The sequence below is a fragment of the Leptosomus discolor genome, chromosome 16 (genome assembly GCF_034619465.1).
Source record: "Leptosomus discolor isolate bLepDis1 chromosome 16, bLepDis1.hap2, whole genome shotgun sequence".
Lineage (NCBI taxonomy): Eukaryota > Metazoa > Chordata > Aves > Leptosomiformes > Leptosomidae > Leptosomus > Leptosomus discolor.
The window spans coordinates 5027454-5042772 of record NC_141406.1 but is presented as its reverse complement, the minus strand read 5'-3'; the positions used below and the strand labels follow the sequence as shown (position 1 = coordinate 5042772).

Below are 15319 nucleotides of genomic sequence, written 5' to 3'. Positions count from 1 at the left end.
CCTCATTTATTCTGCATCTTTCTGCACCGCTCGAGTGCAACTAAGATAAATAGGGCCAATAAGCCAATCAATCCATCAATGCCCATGAAGACTCATCTGAAACTGCTTCTTGATAAAGTGGACAGCAGATCTGAACAGCTGTACAATACAGATATGCTTAGCACTAGATATTTAGTGTGACTGTGGCAAGGAAATATTGGTGATGATGGGGATGGTGAAGTGGATGAAAGAGGGAACAGAGAAAAGCTTTTTAATTATTGCCCTCTCCTGCTTCTTCATCTTGCTGATCACTCGTCCACAGAGTGAGGTTATCTCGAAGCAACTGCATGATGAGAGTGGAGTCCTTGTAGGAATCCTCATTTAGTGTGTCCAGCTCTGCTATGGCATCATCAAAGGCTTGTTTGGCTAAAAGGCAGGCCTGCTCAGGAGCATTCTGGATTTCATAGTAGAACACTGAGAAGTTGAGTGCCAGCCCAAGCCTAATGGGGTGAGTGGGCTGCATGTGCTCTTTGCTGATTTCAAAAGCCTCTTTATAGGCAGCTTCTGATGCTTCCACAACACTGTTCTTCTTCTCTCCAGCAGCAACTTCTGCCAAATAGCGGTAGTAATCCCCTTTCATTTTCAGATAAAAGACCTTGCTCTCATACTGGAAGTCATTGCAGTTCTTGATCAAGTATTTATCTAGGAGAGCCAAAACATCATTGCAGACTGTCTCAAGCTCCTTTTCTATCTTCTCCCTATAGGCTTTAACCTTCTCCAGCTTCTTCTCATTCCCATCTGCCATAGTCTTCTGCTCTATGCTGCTGATGACACGCCAGGAAGATCGTCTAGCTCCAACTACATTCTTGTAGGCTACAGATAGCAGGTTTCTATCCTCATTTGAGAGAGGCTCGTTCAGCTCAGTTACCTGAAAATACAGACAAAGATCAAATTTAAAGGGTTTGTCTTAGAGAAGAGTGTGCAAACTTCCTTCAGTATTTCCATCACGAAGTACAAAATTCAAGATTCCTTTTAGATCCCAAAATTCCCTTAACATTTGAAGTTTAAAACCGTTTCTGCAGCCAAGACTTAAAACAGTGAAACCCCCCCAGTTCTGTTGTAACAGAACGGCTGTTTAGAAGCCACGGCAAAGCACAATAACGGAATAAAAGTGAGTCAAGGTTGCATAACGGAGAAGCATTCACAGAAGAAAGGCTCAGGGTTTTTAGGCAGTCTGCTATAATTATGCAGACTACACACTTAATGATGAATTTAACTGTACCTAGAATACCAGTTTTATGAATCTGGAACACAGCACAGACACTGGAAACGGGTGCAGTTCTTGCATTTCTTTCCCCTGCTGCTTGCTTTCACTTGACAGCAGAGGTGGAAGCGCTGCAGTCACTATGATTAAGCTCTGCTTAGTACAAACGGAATTAGTGTTTCACGGTATCTTTCAGTCTTAGTGAGCAATTATACAATGTAATACAAAGTTATCCTGATTTCTGCTAACTGGTGGCTGCAGACACGTTTCAGGGATAGGACATGGAAGAAACTGCTCAGAAATAGAAAAGGAAATCAAAGAAAAAAAGCCATGATCAACTCCAAATTCCTACTACAAAAACTGAGATAGAGGAAGGATAATATTTCTAACACTGTATTTAGGCCTATTTCACCGGCTGGGTTAATTTAGGCAACGAAACCTATCAGACTTAAGGTCACTTGAGGTTGTTCTACCTCTGCAAATTTACAAACATGAAACTAAACTCACAGGAATCAGGATGAAAAAAATATAACTCCACTACTTTAAGCATCCTGCAGTAACTGTATTGCTAGAATTCTAAGGATATGTACTTTGGTGTGACAGTAAATTTGTCCTTGCACAGACACTGTTAAAATCATTAACTATTTCTTTTAAAATGTGCATATTTACACTGCTTGACAGGCATCAGAATGTTTGCAACCAAATATTTACATATTACAAATAATCAAGTCACAAATATTTATGCTATTCTGAGACTGCTGGCATAGCCAGTGAACCATCCAATAAACATGCATCTTTCCAAGTCTAAAAAACAATTTATATGAATTATAACTGTCACAATAAGAGCTTACTTTCAAGTTTAGGTTTTGTTCTTAGAATATTCTAAGTCAATTAGTTTTATCTCAAAAATACCTTTTCCCCACAGCTCAGGAACCAGAACTCCCACAAGACACTGCTCTGCCTGCCCTAATACAATTAGAGACAATCTGCAGAGGGTGAAATGCGCAGGAATCAACTCTAATGACACCTTCACAATCTTCACAGCTTCCAATCAACGTCCTCCCAACAATCCCTCCCTCAACTATCTCTACTATGATCCACCCAAATCATCTTCTCTAGCAAAGAGATGAACTCCCTCAAGATGCGAAGGCTCAGCTAAGAGCTTTTTAGTCCCTACGGTCTATCAGGACAGCACTTGCTTTTACAAAAACAAAATAACCCACCAAGGAGGATTACTAATCATTTGGTCATTCCCACACTGCTGGAGGACTTTGCTTGAAAGTTTATTGCAAGTTCTCAAACACAGTGGTTGATCTAGAGGAGTCGGTAATGTTTTGCTAAAACTTAAACATCTCTTAACCAAACAAATTTTTTTTTCCCCCACCTGTCTTCATTATCTTTACATTATCCAAAAAAAAAAAAAACAAACAAATTGTGATATTAATATACTATTAGCCTACAGTACCTACAAAGATAAAAACTGAGTTTGGAAAAGTAGACAAGACACAAAAATAACGGAGGATGAGACTTAGTGGGACAGGACAACAGCACCTCTTGGCTTTGCAGTCCAGACTCCATACAAAAGCAATACAAGACGATTGCAACAGCTATCCTAATTCTTCACCTGATACATCATCACCTCCGTTTTCCAGCCCTCCTCCACTTACCACCTCTGTTCTTTACCCTCAGCTAACTGTTACCTTCGTGTTCATCCCTTTCTCTCTGCTTCAAACGAAATATCCTGCTAGATGCTGGTAATTTAAGTATTCAGTAACTAAAGTAAGGCATGCAGTCATCCTAAACCTTGTTTTAGTTAGTTCCTCTACCTCCTTAAGGTGATTTCTTAACCTTTCCAATATAAACTTTTAGACAGATGTCTTCTGCGTATTCAAAACACCAAGATGGCGTTTTACAGTACATAACAAGCGTCCTGGGAACCATCAACTCAAGTCCATGGCAAATTATTCCCCAGCCTAACTAAAAAATGCTGACACTCCACATAGATGTATCTAAAAATCACATCTCCCTCCCTGGTGGAACAGCTATATTACAGGAAACTAGACTTGAAGGAAAACACGCAAGCTTTACAGAGCTATCTACTGTTTTATGTATTTCCAGTACATTAGTGAAGTACATAAAACCAGATATATTTCTCTTCATGTGGAGGGATGATGCAGAGAAAAAGAAAACGTTCCTTCAGCATTTCAAGCTATTTCTTCCCGTCTTCCATTCTACCTATAGCCTTTCCTGAATAGGAAAGATCTGGGACTGCAATCCTTTACTTTTCTACTTTAAACACAGACCCAATTTCTTATAACGGCTGTTACGAAAAACAGAAGCACGGAAAAGATGAAAAGCCAACCGTAGTATAACTTCACGGTAGTATTTACTTACTCAGGTGTTACTCTATACTTGCCTTACGCAGACACACCTCTCTCACACCTAAGTTTGGGGTTATGTTCAGTCCCGAGCCAGATGATGCAATTGAACACTAGCAGTTGTCATTCAGACTGACAGTCCGCTTTTTGTAACAAGAATACAGTCTAAACCATTTATTTCTGTAATACTTACAGGTATCTCCTCCTCTGCTTTATGCCCACAAAGTTCTCTCTCAAGTTTACTGGGAAAAAAAATCGGAATCCTGACTATAACCCTGGCATTCCTACATACACGTGCTGCCAAGCATAGCACTGCAGAGCTCAGAAATGGCTTCCGTGTGTGACCCCACACAGGCCGCACCAGGCCGAGTTGCTTTCACATGGCAAACGCACCGAAGGGAGGGTGCCACACCTGATCTATGAGGTGCTGTCGGATTTCCTAGCAGAATGTGACCCAAGTCAATGGAACGTACACGATCATACCTGTTTTGTCAGCCTGAGCACCAAGTCACAGCTAGCGCCAGTTCTTAGCAAGCTGCTGCAAAAACGACTGTACCCGAGCCAGTATAAAGTCAGCTTTTGTTATTAAAACTCTCCTGATATAAAGTTATACAGGCCATAATTTTTGAACAAATAGAAACCAGATCAATGAATTTAAACCAGATCAGTTTCTTGTATCACATGGCTTCCATGTTTTATATCAAGCATTGGAAGTTCTACAGCCAGATTCACTGTCTAAAACCACAGCCAGGAAGGAATCTGACAGCAGGGGAGGATACTGCTTGCATTAAAGGCATCTCATTCCCCTCTCCTACACACATGTAGGTCATTAACCCAACACCAGACACTGATGTGAAGAACTCGGTGATACAGTACTAAAAATACGGGACATCCCAAACTTTTGAGTCTGTTTACATACACAGATAAAGCCTACAAATTAAATTAGAATCTCAAGCTATTTTGCTTAAAAATCTTCGGATCACTCCAAGACTTACATTTGTTTCACACTTACAGGTTTCACAAACGACTAATTTTAAAATTATACATCTCATGTGACTCAGAGCCACCTTACCAATTTTAAAGTATCAGTGACTCTCTACCCCCTATGCAGCTATACTAGAAAAGCAACATAAATTAAGACAGGAGCTGAGCACTGTATGTTAGGATTAATACTGGCTGAAATACTAAGGGTTTATGCAGCTAAAATGCTGACTATTGCTGGAACGATCTAAACCCAAAGGTACTCAATGCTGTATTCTCCAGATGCCAGAGCATTTGTTCCATCACGTGAGAACCTTTACTACCTACACTAAAAGCACACCTTTCCCCAGCGCGTTGATAAGTAACTTCTTACCTACCGTGTAGGGTTATTTCAAGTAGCCGGAATCCCTGAGCAGTATTTAATGCACTGAGAAAGCCCCACCCCTTAGAAGAATGCCGTTAAGTAGGGGCACATTTACATACAACTGTACTTTCTTTTTAAATAATTTCGGCTGGAAAAAAGTAAACTAAACTCATTAATTTTAAAAGCAAACTAAGTGAAAGTTTCATTTTCCTCTCCTGTCTATATATTATAAGCCAAAATACTAGAATTCTTCTGAGAAAAAGAAGTTTAACAGCAGCAAAAGACTGTATTGCCAAGGAGTAGTTTCCTTATTTAAGCTACAACTGCTGGTTCATCTGGCTTTTCTTTAAAAGGAGGAACTGATAGGACTGAAAACCAAGCGTTGCTCCAGCTCTATACTGACAGCTGAAACAGCAGTCTGGTCATATTTTTTCTTCCTTTAGTGGCAGTCTCAAAAATCATGCAAATGTGCTTTCACTAAAATAGTCTTTGTTACTTTATGTTTTAGGAGTAACTGTCAGGCAGTGGGCTATATTGTGTATCAGAAAAGTGCGGTGATGAGTATCTAGAACTGAAATTAATCAACCATTCAGATTTCTGTTTACACTGGAAGCACACTACTTTCATATAGCACCTGTAAAAACCATCAGATATGTTATATTCAGAGATTTTTTTTAAAATATTTAAAAGGAACTTTTCAAATCAAGATATCCTGCGTTGAGAATAGATACCCGGGTTAGAATGCCGATTTTCTGCTGAAGGAAGTGTAACATCTCTGGAGTGCAAGAAGATTATTTGAATATTATTCTATATGGATAAAAAGTTCTCTTAATAGCCGTTATTTACAATCCCTGAAACAGAAGGAAATATTAACTGTGTGAGAACAGACAGAGCACAGAACAATGTTTCACAGGAGCTTATGCTCAGACCTACAAAATCGACTTCAAACACTGGAGATCATTCTGGAAATCACCGTGTCAGAGTGAACACCTGCGAACGCCAGTAACCAGCAGGTGCTACATTACAGGCACGCAACAGTAACCGAACAGCTTACAGAAGGAAACTGTTGCCTTTTAAATTCAGCTTTACTTTTTGTATTTTTAAAGTATCTATAAGGTAATGTTTCATAAATGCCCAGGAGTCGGCTGGCTTCATCATTATACAACTTATTTGAGATCAAGAGTAGCATTACAGATGACAATACTGTGACTCAAGATGAATGAAGATTGCATAGCAATTAGGACAGTTTAAAAAGACAGCTGGACATACACACTGTATGCATTTTATTTACATATTTCCTGAAGTATAGCAACTGTGTTCTGCTTGTTTCACGTTATGTTCAGAGAGCCATACACACTGTAGTTCAGTGATATACGGAAAAATAAAAAGCTATCTAAGTGCAGCTAGAAATACAGTCTTCTAGAGCAGCAGTGGATTTTAGTGGTTTCTCCGCTTCATCCTTTAGGATTAGCAACTGAAATATTTGAGAGATAAACAGAGCTGTTACCACATTACACGTGTCAAGAATTCTAGCAGTATCATTAAAATACAGCTTATTTTAATGTCCAGTGCCTCTGATAATGAGATACTCGGCAGTATTGCTGCTTTAGAACTGGACTTGTAGTATTTATTATGACACAATAGCAAAAGTGAACAAGAGCAGCAGAATAAGTGTATTTTTACTGCCTTCATTTAAGGGACCTGACATACATCACAGCCCCTGAACAAAACTAAATAGATTGATTCTTACAACAGAAATGTGAACTCTGTTTGAAGTTGCTCTTTCGAACTAAAATCATCTCAAGTCCTTAAACAGCAGTACTCTCAAGGGAAACAGTTCCTCTTGGGGCCTTTGGTGTTCACAAAGGACAAGATCAGTAAGAACAGATCAGATACGGCAAAGACACTGCTAAGCATTTACTGACATTAACACTACCCTTAAAACTCAGATTATACAAATACTTTGTTGTTAAGAAAGGAACTAGACGTATTAAGTTTCATCATTCTGCAATTTTATTATGTATCAGTACAGACAGGTCAGTACAAGTAATTTTCATTGCTTGGTTCTGAAAAGAGCCAAGCTGCAACCGTAACTGATTGTTTAAACACATGTCAGTATTCAACCGGGTACAGAACGCACTGAGAATCTGTTACCCTACAAAGAAGAGGCAAACAGGCAGCGTTAAAGCTCGGGAAATGCTCCCCGTGCCCCGTTGTAGCTGTTGTACCCGGATGCAGCTACTATCTTGGACTCAGAGCGCCGATGTTGGTGGGCGAGGCCTTTATTTGTGCCTTTATCACGAGGCAAAAGAAACGCCTAGAAAAGGAAGGGGCTCCCCTTGCCGTGCGCGGTGTCCCCAGACACCCCCCGCCGCAGCAGCCAGCCCACCCGGCCAGCCCCCAGCCCGCCCCAGACTCCCCGACAAGGGGAGACGCACCCCAAGGTCAAACCCACCACCCCCACGGGGGGGGGGGGGGGGGGGGGGGGGGTTCGTTGCGTGAGGACGGCCCCCATCTCGAGCAGGGGCGAGAGGGAGAACCCGCCGCGTTCCCGCCGCGCCGGGGAGAGGCGGGCGGCGTTCAAACTGCGGCACCGCGCGGCGGATTGGCGGGGCGGGGGAGGGAGGCGAGAGGAGGGCATGGGGACAGCCACACCCCCGGGGCAGGGACTGCCAGGGGAGCGGGAGCGCTGCGAGGGGGTCGTTACGAGAGAATGAAGGGAACAAGAAAAGAAATCGTAGAAGGGCGGTCTAGGTCCGGTTGGGACCGACTTAGTTTGCCTCATCGCTCCCCGAGGCAGGTAGTAACTAACGGGCACCGCCCCACACGGCGGCGAGGTGTCCCGGCGGGAAGGTCTGGCTCTTGCTCCCGCCCTCCTTTCTTCACCGCGACGGGTGGGACCTGGCGGCTCGCATCCTCCCCGGGACCCAGCTCCGCCTCGGACCGTCCCGGACTTCCTTCCCCTCCCTCCCCCGCCACCACCCACCCGCCACACTCCTCCCCGGGCACGACCCACCGCCGCCACGCTACCAGCCCCACTCACCGACTTCATGGCCGAGGCCATGTCGTCGTATCTCTCCGCCTGCTCGGCCAGGCGGGCTCGCTGCAGCAGCTGCTCTCGGTCCCCCATAGCCGCTTCCGTGGTGGCTGCTGGGCTGGGCACTCTGCGCCCCTCGGAGAGAGAGGAAGGGGGGCGGGGGTCTGCGCCGCGAAACGCGCGGGTGGTGCGAGCAGGGACCGAACCGGCGCCGCCGCCTCACGCTCGCTCGCCCGCTCCCGCGGCGACCGCTGGGCTGCCCTCAGCCGCCGCTCGCCCGCCGGCCGCGCTCGCCCGGCGACGGTTGGCGCCTCGCGCTCAGGGACCGCGGCAAGGCGGGCAGCCGCGCGCTCGCTGCGTCCCCTCGGCGGCGTGTGCAGCTCGCGCCTCTCCGCCCGGCTCGGAGCCTCGCGCTGCTGCCGCCGCCTGCGCCTGCGCGCTAGGAAGGCAACGAGGGGGCGGAGTTGAGGAGACTGCAGGGGAGGGGAGGGGGCGCTGCTCCCCCGCGTTCTATTTCTAGGTGACGTCACTTGCTATAAATAGCTATCCCGGGGCGCCGGCTGGGGGCTGGCGCATGCGCGCTGCGAGTGCTGCATTTTACTGCTGCAAAGGTGGAGGTGGGCGGTGGGCGCGGGCACTGCGGAGCCGGCCGGGCTGGGCCGGGGCTCCCGCCGCTCGGGCGGCGCCGCAGGACCCGCTCAGCGGCCGGCCGCCGCCTCGCCCGCCCGCCCGCCCGCGCCCGGGGAGGTGGCGCGAACCTGCCGCCGCGGCCCCCGGCCGCGCCTCGCGCGGGGACAGCGGCGGAGCGCGGCCGCCCCGCGGGGTGCAACGAGGGGCCGCTGCCACGTGCCCCTGCCCGCCCCTGCGCCACCGCGGCCGTACAGCCGCGGGCACGGCTCCGTCTGAGCCCGGTGACACGAACGCACCTCGCACCCCGGCCGCCCCGAAACGGCCCCGGCTGCGGGGGCGGCAGGCGCGGACCGGGGCTGCGGCCCTGCCCGAGATGCCGCTCGCTCGGTTTTACCGCGTAGGTTCACTCGTAACAGCCGAGCTCCTCTTTCCGACACGGACGGAGGTACCGGCCTTACATAAAGCCACCCCAGAGAAGCATGGCGCAGGTGACACAGCTGCTGCCGGTGGCTGCAGAGATGCCAACTTCCACGTTACTCATTTCTTGTGATAAATCATAGATTAACTTCTCTTCAGCCCCCAGCCAGCATTGAAACGTCACTGCACCACCGCGCACCCGGGGAGCCGCTGTGCACCAGGGAGAGCTTTGCTCACCCCAGACGGTGCAGCATCAGGGCGGCGGAGCACAGCGCCTACACCCGTCTCGGCTCCCACCAGTTCTCAGCCCCGAGAACCGGGCACGAAGCACCTGGCACACGCTGAGGCCGGGGAGCGCGGCTGGTCTCGCCCGTGATGCTGTTCGCCCACTACCCTCAGTGCTGGTGCAGTCAAGTAAATCCAGCCCCCTGTGTCAGGCAGGTGTCGTTAGCCCCAGCTCTGACGTTGCTGGCTTTTGTGCATTAAGCCCTAATGTAATTTAAAATAAACGCTGCAGTTAGTTTTGAAAGGGACCAGATAAATATTGCTAGTTTTTTTAAGTACACAAATAAATATTATGACAAATAAGAATAAACGGTAACAAAGCATGAAAGGTAAAAATCACATGTAGGAAGTTATGAGCGGGTTGCCAGAATGTTCAGGAATTAGCTCTCTGCAGTGCTGTGAAGCACACAGCTGTACGCACCCATCAGCAAGTGAACGGTGCCCCTTTTCTAACGGGATTATATTCTCACTGTTTCTACGAGAAGGCAGTGATGTATAAAACCTTAACAGAATGGATCCCAAGTATCAGTCCAATTCATTATCATCGTTAATGCAAAGCTCGTACTGATTTTACCCAAGGATAAAATTTTATCTATGGACAGAGGAACATGTTCTTGAAAAGGTATGATTCGATGTAAAAATATGGATTTTACTGTATCTAACACTTATGCAAGAATAGTGAGAGACGGGCCAATCCAGCAAGCCCAGTGCGCTTCCCTGGTTTGGAAACTTTGCGGTTGTAATAACTTCTCAGTAGAGAGCAGTAAGTGTGCAAAGCATTCCAACAGTTCCGAGAAGGTGCAGGGTCTGTCCCCTATGGCAGTTGCAGACTCCCGAGGGGAGCAGATTACGAAGTATTTTTAAAACCAGTTCTTCACTCTGAACCAGGTAGCCTCTGTTAATCTGCCAAATATTTATGGATATATCTACACACACATAAACACAAGCTCAATAAATGCTTTCGGTTCTTTTAAGTGAAGCTTCTGCATAATGGCTATTTCTCAGTCTAAAGCATCTCGAGGTGGATACAACCTCATTGCTCCAAGACCAGACACATGTCTAAATCCAACAGTTACAAGGAAAAGTGCTAAAATAAGGCAACCTCGTGCACAGCAGTTCTACAGCCTGACTGCAACCTAAACAAACTGAAGAGACTGATTTCACATGTAGAAGGTCTGTGGAAGAGTACCTATATTCTCCTGCACGTACAGTGCCCAGTGCTCTGGATCTTCAGCTCCAACAGTGGAGGCACAGAGCTCCAGAAGTACAAACAACAGCAAATGAGAACTCACACAATGCGTTTTCATCTGCTACAGCATTTATAAGCTGAGTTACAATGTCTTAAAGACAAGGAAATGGAACCGTCAGCAGACCTTTTACTAGAGTGCTGAGTAGGGTGCAAAACACGACCTAACTGCGGTTCCCCTGCCGAGCTCCAACGCCAGGCATCACACGTGACGTTACGGAGCTCCACGATTCCAGCAAGGCTCAGGCAGGAGCTCAGAAATGCTGCTCTCATGAGGCAGGATGAAGAGTGGTCGGCAAAGTGACCACACCCAGCAAGAATTTGTAGATGGAGAAACTTCTGGTACTGAAAATTGCACCATGACCTAAGGCAGTGGCTCTGCTCCACGGGCATATCTGATTATCGGGCAGCCCCTATGTTCCACAAATAGCTCCCTGCTGAAATGCCGTTCTAGTTCTCTGCTCGGCTCCACGCAGGGGCACTGGGGACACCAAAGCAGTCTCAGAGGGCCTCTCCCCGGTGCTGATGTTTAGCTGAGGAGACAGAGCTACAAGGTACACTGGTGAAGAGGAAACACGACAAGGACACTCCCCTATGCCGTTCCCAGCCTTTCCCCAGGGCAGACAGGCTCCCCCTTCAGCTGTCCTGGTCGCAGTGAGGGAGCACGCACCTTTTGCGGCACTATTCCTGAGACTCATGAAACTACAAATTCCCTGCCACTAACATCCTCCTCATCCCTGGAGCAAACGATGTTCCCTCTCTTGTCTGCAGCAAGGACATGTTTTATTTAGGGAAGTGCTAAATGACAAAAGTCTCGGGGACAAGACACTGAAAACCAGAGAGAAAACAGAAGCAACTACCAGCTGATGGGGGAGGTTAACCAGCTTCCACATCCCAGCAAAGGAAGTAGAGACGAGTATAGCACAGAGAGAGAGATGGAGAGTGTGTGGGCATCTGGCCTTGGAAGTCCTGTGAGCAGCACTTACACGGGGCACGATGCTCCCACAGTGCTGTAAGGACAGATTTTTTTCATGGGCTTAGGACTATCAAAGCTTTTTATTGTTAGAATCCCAGCAGCCCGTCCCCCCAGTGAAGTAAGCGTGCATCAGGGAGGAAAGGTGTTGTAACCAATGACAAGATCAGAGCACGAGATAGGAGTGGGTGTAGCTGAAGTGTGATGATTCTTTCCCAAACCACAAGGGACTATAATTTCAATGATATATTTCTAGCCAAACCATACACCACAGTTTAACAAGCAACAGAACCCTCTAGGCTGTCACAGTGTGTATGAAAATATTCTACTATTTGTCATATTTCAATTTCGTATTAATCTTGAATCATTCTCACAGAACATCCCTCATAACTCAAAGGTAAAAGCTAGAATGAAGGGAAAAAGATTACCCTGCCTGAGCACTGCTCAGATGCAGCAGGGTTCATGCCGTGAATTGTGGTGAAGTACGTTGTGTATCTATTCACCAACACGGGAAGGTCTTTAAAACAAAGGGGCAGCGATTTGTACAAAACCTGCGAAGCTCTTGCTCCCTGACGGAAAGGTTAGCCCTGCATACCGAAACCTCTGTGGGATCACTGCAGTACATTTAATACCACTCGGCATTCACACACAGGAGCCTTTTGCACGTTCAAAATCCTGTGCAGACATGAGTTGATAAATCCTCAGAACTCTCTGGCAAAATGTGCTATTTTCAAGCACTTGCTCATTTCAGAGTTCAGTGAAGAATAAGCACTCTGCCTGAATAAAAGATTATGGCAGTGGTTTTAATTGCCAGAATGATTCAGGGATATGCACAGGAGGCTGCGAAGCATGCTCAGTTGTAGGGGTTTCTTTAAGTGGCAAGAACACAGTAGCTAATTGAGAGCAGCTTTAACTCTTCATGAGCTGCTTCAGACCACAGTGCTTGCTAGTCCTGTCCAGATATACAAATGTGTTTTTATTCTTCATGTAACCAAAGCAAAGTAACCAGAATTCTCAAGCATAAACAGGAAAACATGAAAAAGGCTGCTTATCAGAAGCTGTCACCAGAGCACCATATCGAAAAGAGGCTCTATATGCAAGAGGAAAAAAAACCCAACCTATGTTAAGCAAATACTGAAAGAAAAATAACAAAGCCAAACCAAAACCAGAACAACCTCAATCCTACTAAATCCCAGGAGCTTTTCAGAGGTGCTGAGTGTTTACGGCCTACAGATAAGATCTGAATTTAGACATCCAACATTTCTGGAGCCACCCCGAAGACACCTCATGCTGGGCACACAGAAATAAGGACTCGGCCTCAGCAGCCACATCTGAAAAATAACCCCAGATCTGTCTTAACAAATGAATTTTTACTCTTTCCAAACTTTACCAAAGTGGATTAGTTTGATTTAGAACTGGATTGAATCCCACTGAAAAGGATTGATCTGAAACAACGACCTTTCACTGTAGAACACAACATGAAAGACTTCGGGGATAAAGCTAACGAAGCGCAGATATAAAACAAAATGCTTTTGCCAATATTTTCAAAAGGGGCCTCTTACTCTGGGTGCCCTCCTTGAGTCGCTGCTTCCTCTGAAAACAAGTCCCCAAGCAAGTTGAGCCAGGCACCCAGAACAAGAGACTGCCTGAAAATATTGAAGTTGTATCTCCTGACATGTGCCCCGAGCGGGCTGGAGACACACCTGTTCAGTAACTGGGATAGCAGCGAACTGGCAATGGGACTGAAAGCAGGGAAAGCTGCTTCTCATGTCATTAATCCTCTCTAGCACTGCAGTAGATTAGTTCAGACAAGTTTTTCACTGGCAGCTGCCATGCAGATCCTCCAACCGGCTATTTCTGCACCCCACTTCTGACTTAGAACCGATAGGCAATGGCTCAGCCTCTGCCCCCGCCAGCCTTAGGGCTGCCTGTTGACTGCCCAGAGGAAAGCTGCCTCTAGCAGTAGTGCTGGAAAAGATGGCTGCCTGCCTCCTCACCTCAGGGACAGCCAACAGAACTTCTGAAAGTGCTCCTGGATTTCCATCCCCTTTCTGTGTACATGTAAGTACTGTCCTTTGGGCCCATACACACATTTTAAGATAAAAATGGCTTTGTTTTTTCTATCTAGGGCAAGCTCCTTTGACAGGCCATGCCACATTGAGGAGGAGGAATGACAACAGCAGGTACAAGGTACAGCACGTTCAGCTGAGGGCAGGTCAGCCATGTGCTCAGACTGCTTCTAATTACAGCTCCCAGGAAGAACAACATAGACACATCCAGAGCTTGCTACATATGGTAGGACAGGGAAACCAGAACATGATGGGGATGCGAATCACACCTAGGAACAAGAACAAGGCAAGATACAAACTGAGAAATTCAAACGCTAGCCCAATGTGAATACAGCATAAAGACCTCTACTACTGTGCCCTTCAAAGACTAACTCCACCCAACAGCACAGTCAGAGAAGGCCAAATGCCAAGTGTCACTGGCATTCAGCAGAGATTCACTTGATCTCTTCCTCTACCGCACGGCTGTGCATCCCGCCCTTTCTAGCTCACGGGTGGGGGAGCCGCAGCCTGCCTCTGCCTCTGCCCTCCGCTCAGCTACCTGTAACTCAGCCGGGGCAAGTCCTGCGAGGTCGTCTGTAGGCGCGGCTTGCAAATTCTTGTCCAAATGCAATTAGCTCCTCAAAAGTCTTTTGTGCAGATTCAGTACCCAGGTGGCACAGGACAACGATGCTCGTGCCAGAATATACTGTACTTCAATCACTTGACTTTACACCTCTTAAAGACAAATACTTTTATTTTGCTGGATTTCACGTGTCAAGCTTTGAATCATCTAACGTAAGTTTCCAGAAAAGTAGTAAGTTATTTCATCTGGGAAATGACCTAGAAAATTCAATTGTCTTCCAGAGAGTGACTGTGACAAATTTGGAAACGAAATTCATCAAGTGAAGTGTAAGAGAAAAAGCTTTAATTCTGCTTTAGCTGCAAAGCGTTTTTCAGATTTAAGTTTGGAAAAGAAGATTTGTTGTTCTAGCACTCCTTAGGAATTCTGGTGAATTGAGCCTCTTCTTTTTAATTAAAAAACAAAACAAAACAAAACCTGTGTTCTTGAACTATTTAAAAAAAAACTTCCAAGGCCTTCAGACACTGGTATTGTTAAGATGGTAGAACAAAGGTGAGTTATCTCCAAAACCAAAATACCCACATTCCCTAGCATGGGCCTTCCTAGAAAATAATCTATTTGATTTTGAATGACAGGTACCTACAATTTCTATACTGGTGGAGTAGTGTTAACCCGATGTTTATCAGCTTCCCTGACAGGGAACAGCACTAAGCATTCAGAAGGAACTGCCATGTGTCTCATTGTGAGAGAGGCATCGTTCCTCTTCGCACCAACCCATCAGCCTCACCAGCAGGGAAGTGTAACCCCCTGGCTTTCATCCACGTACATCAACTAGCTAAATCATAGCAACCGTAGTGACATGACGTATCACTAGGGGGGAGAATTGAAGCACCTTATTTGGGATCTCACATAAAAATCTATCCAGATCCCACGTGAATTTTGCCATCGGGCTGCTGCTTCTGCACGAAAGCCGCCTCGCTCGCTGGCGCACAACAGCTCGTCTCCTTTCCGCCCCAGGCCGCGGAGCAGCCGCTCCCGCCCACCGCGGCACAACGCCCGGCACACGGCGGTGCCCCTCGCCCGCCGCCAGCAGCCCCCCGCAGCCCGGCCGGTGCCGCTGGCTCCCGCCCCCCGCGG

The 15319-nt window shown here is 46.8% G+C and overlaps 1 protein-coding gene across 2 annotated transcripts; it reads right to left on the bottom strand.

The window, feature by feature from the left end:
* Positions 1 to 216: 216 nt before the first annotated feature.
* On the bottom strand, positions 217 to 8096 carry YWHAH (tyrosine 3-monooxygenase/tryptophan 5-monooxygenase activation protein eta). 2 transcript variants are annotated; one of them, XM_086473935.1, is made up of 2 exons: positions 8001 to 8096; positions 217 to 898 (listed from the first exon to the last, which is right to left on the bottom strand). In XM_086473935.1, the coding sequence occupies exons 1-2, from the start codon at positions 8094 to 8096 to the stop codon at positions 251 to 253; spliced, it is 744 nt and encodes a 247-aa protein (XP_086330061.1). In that variant the 3' UTR covers positions 217 to 250. The 2 variants fall into 2 exon arrangements, with proteins under 2 accessions (XP_086330061.1, XP_086330060.1); XM_086473934.1 differs by having other exon boundaries at positions 217 to 907; positions 8010 to 8096.
* Between the last annotated feature and the right edge of the window lie 7223 nt (positions 8097 to 15319).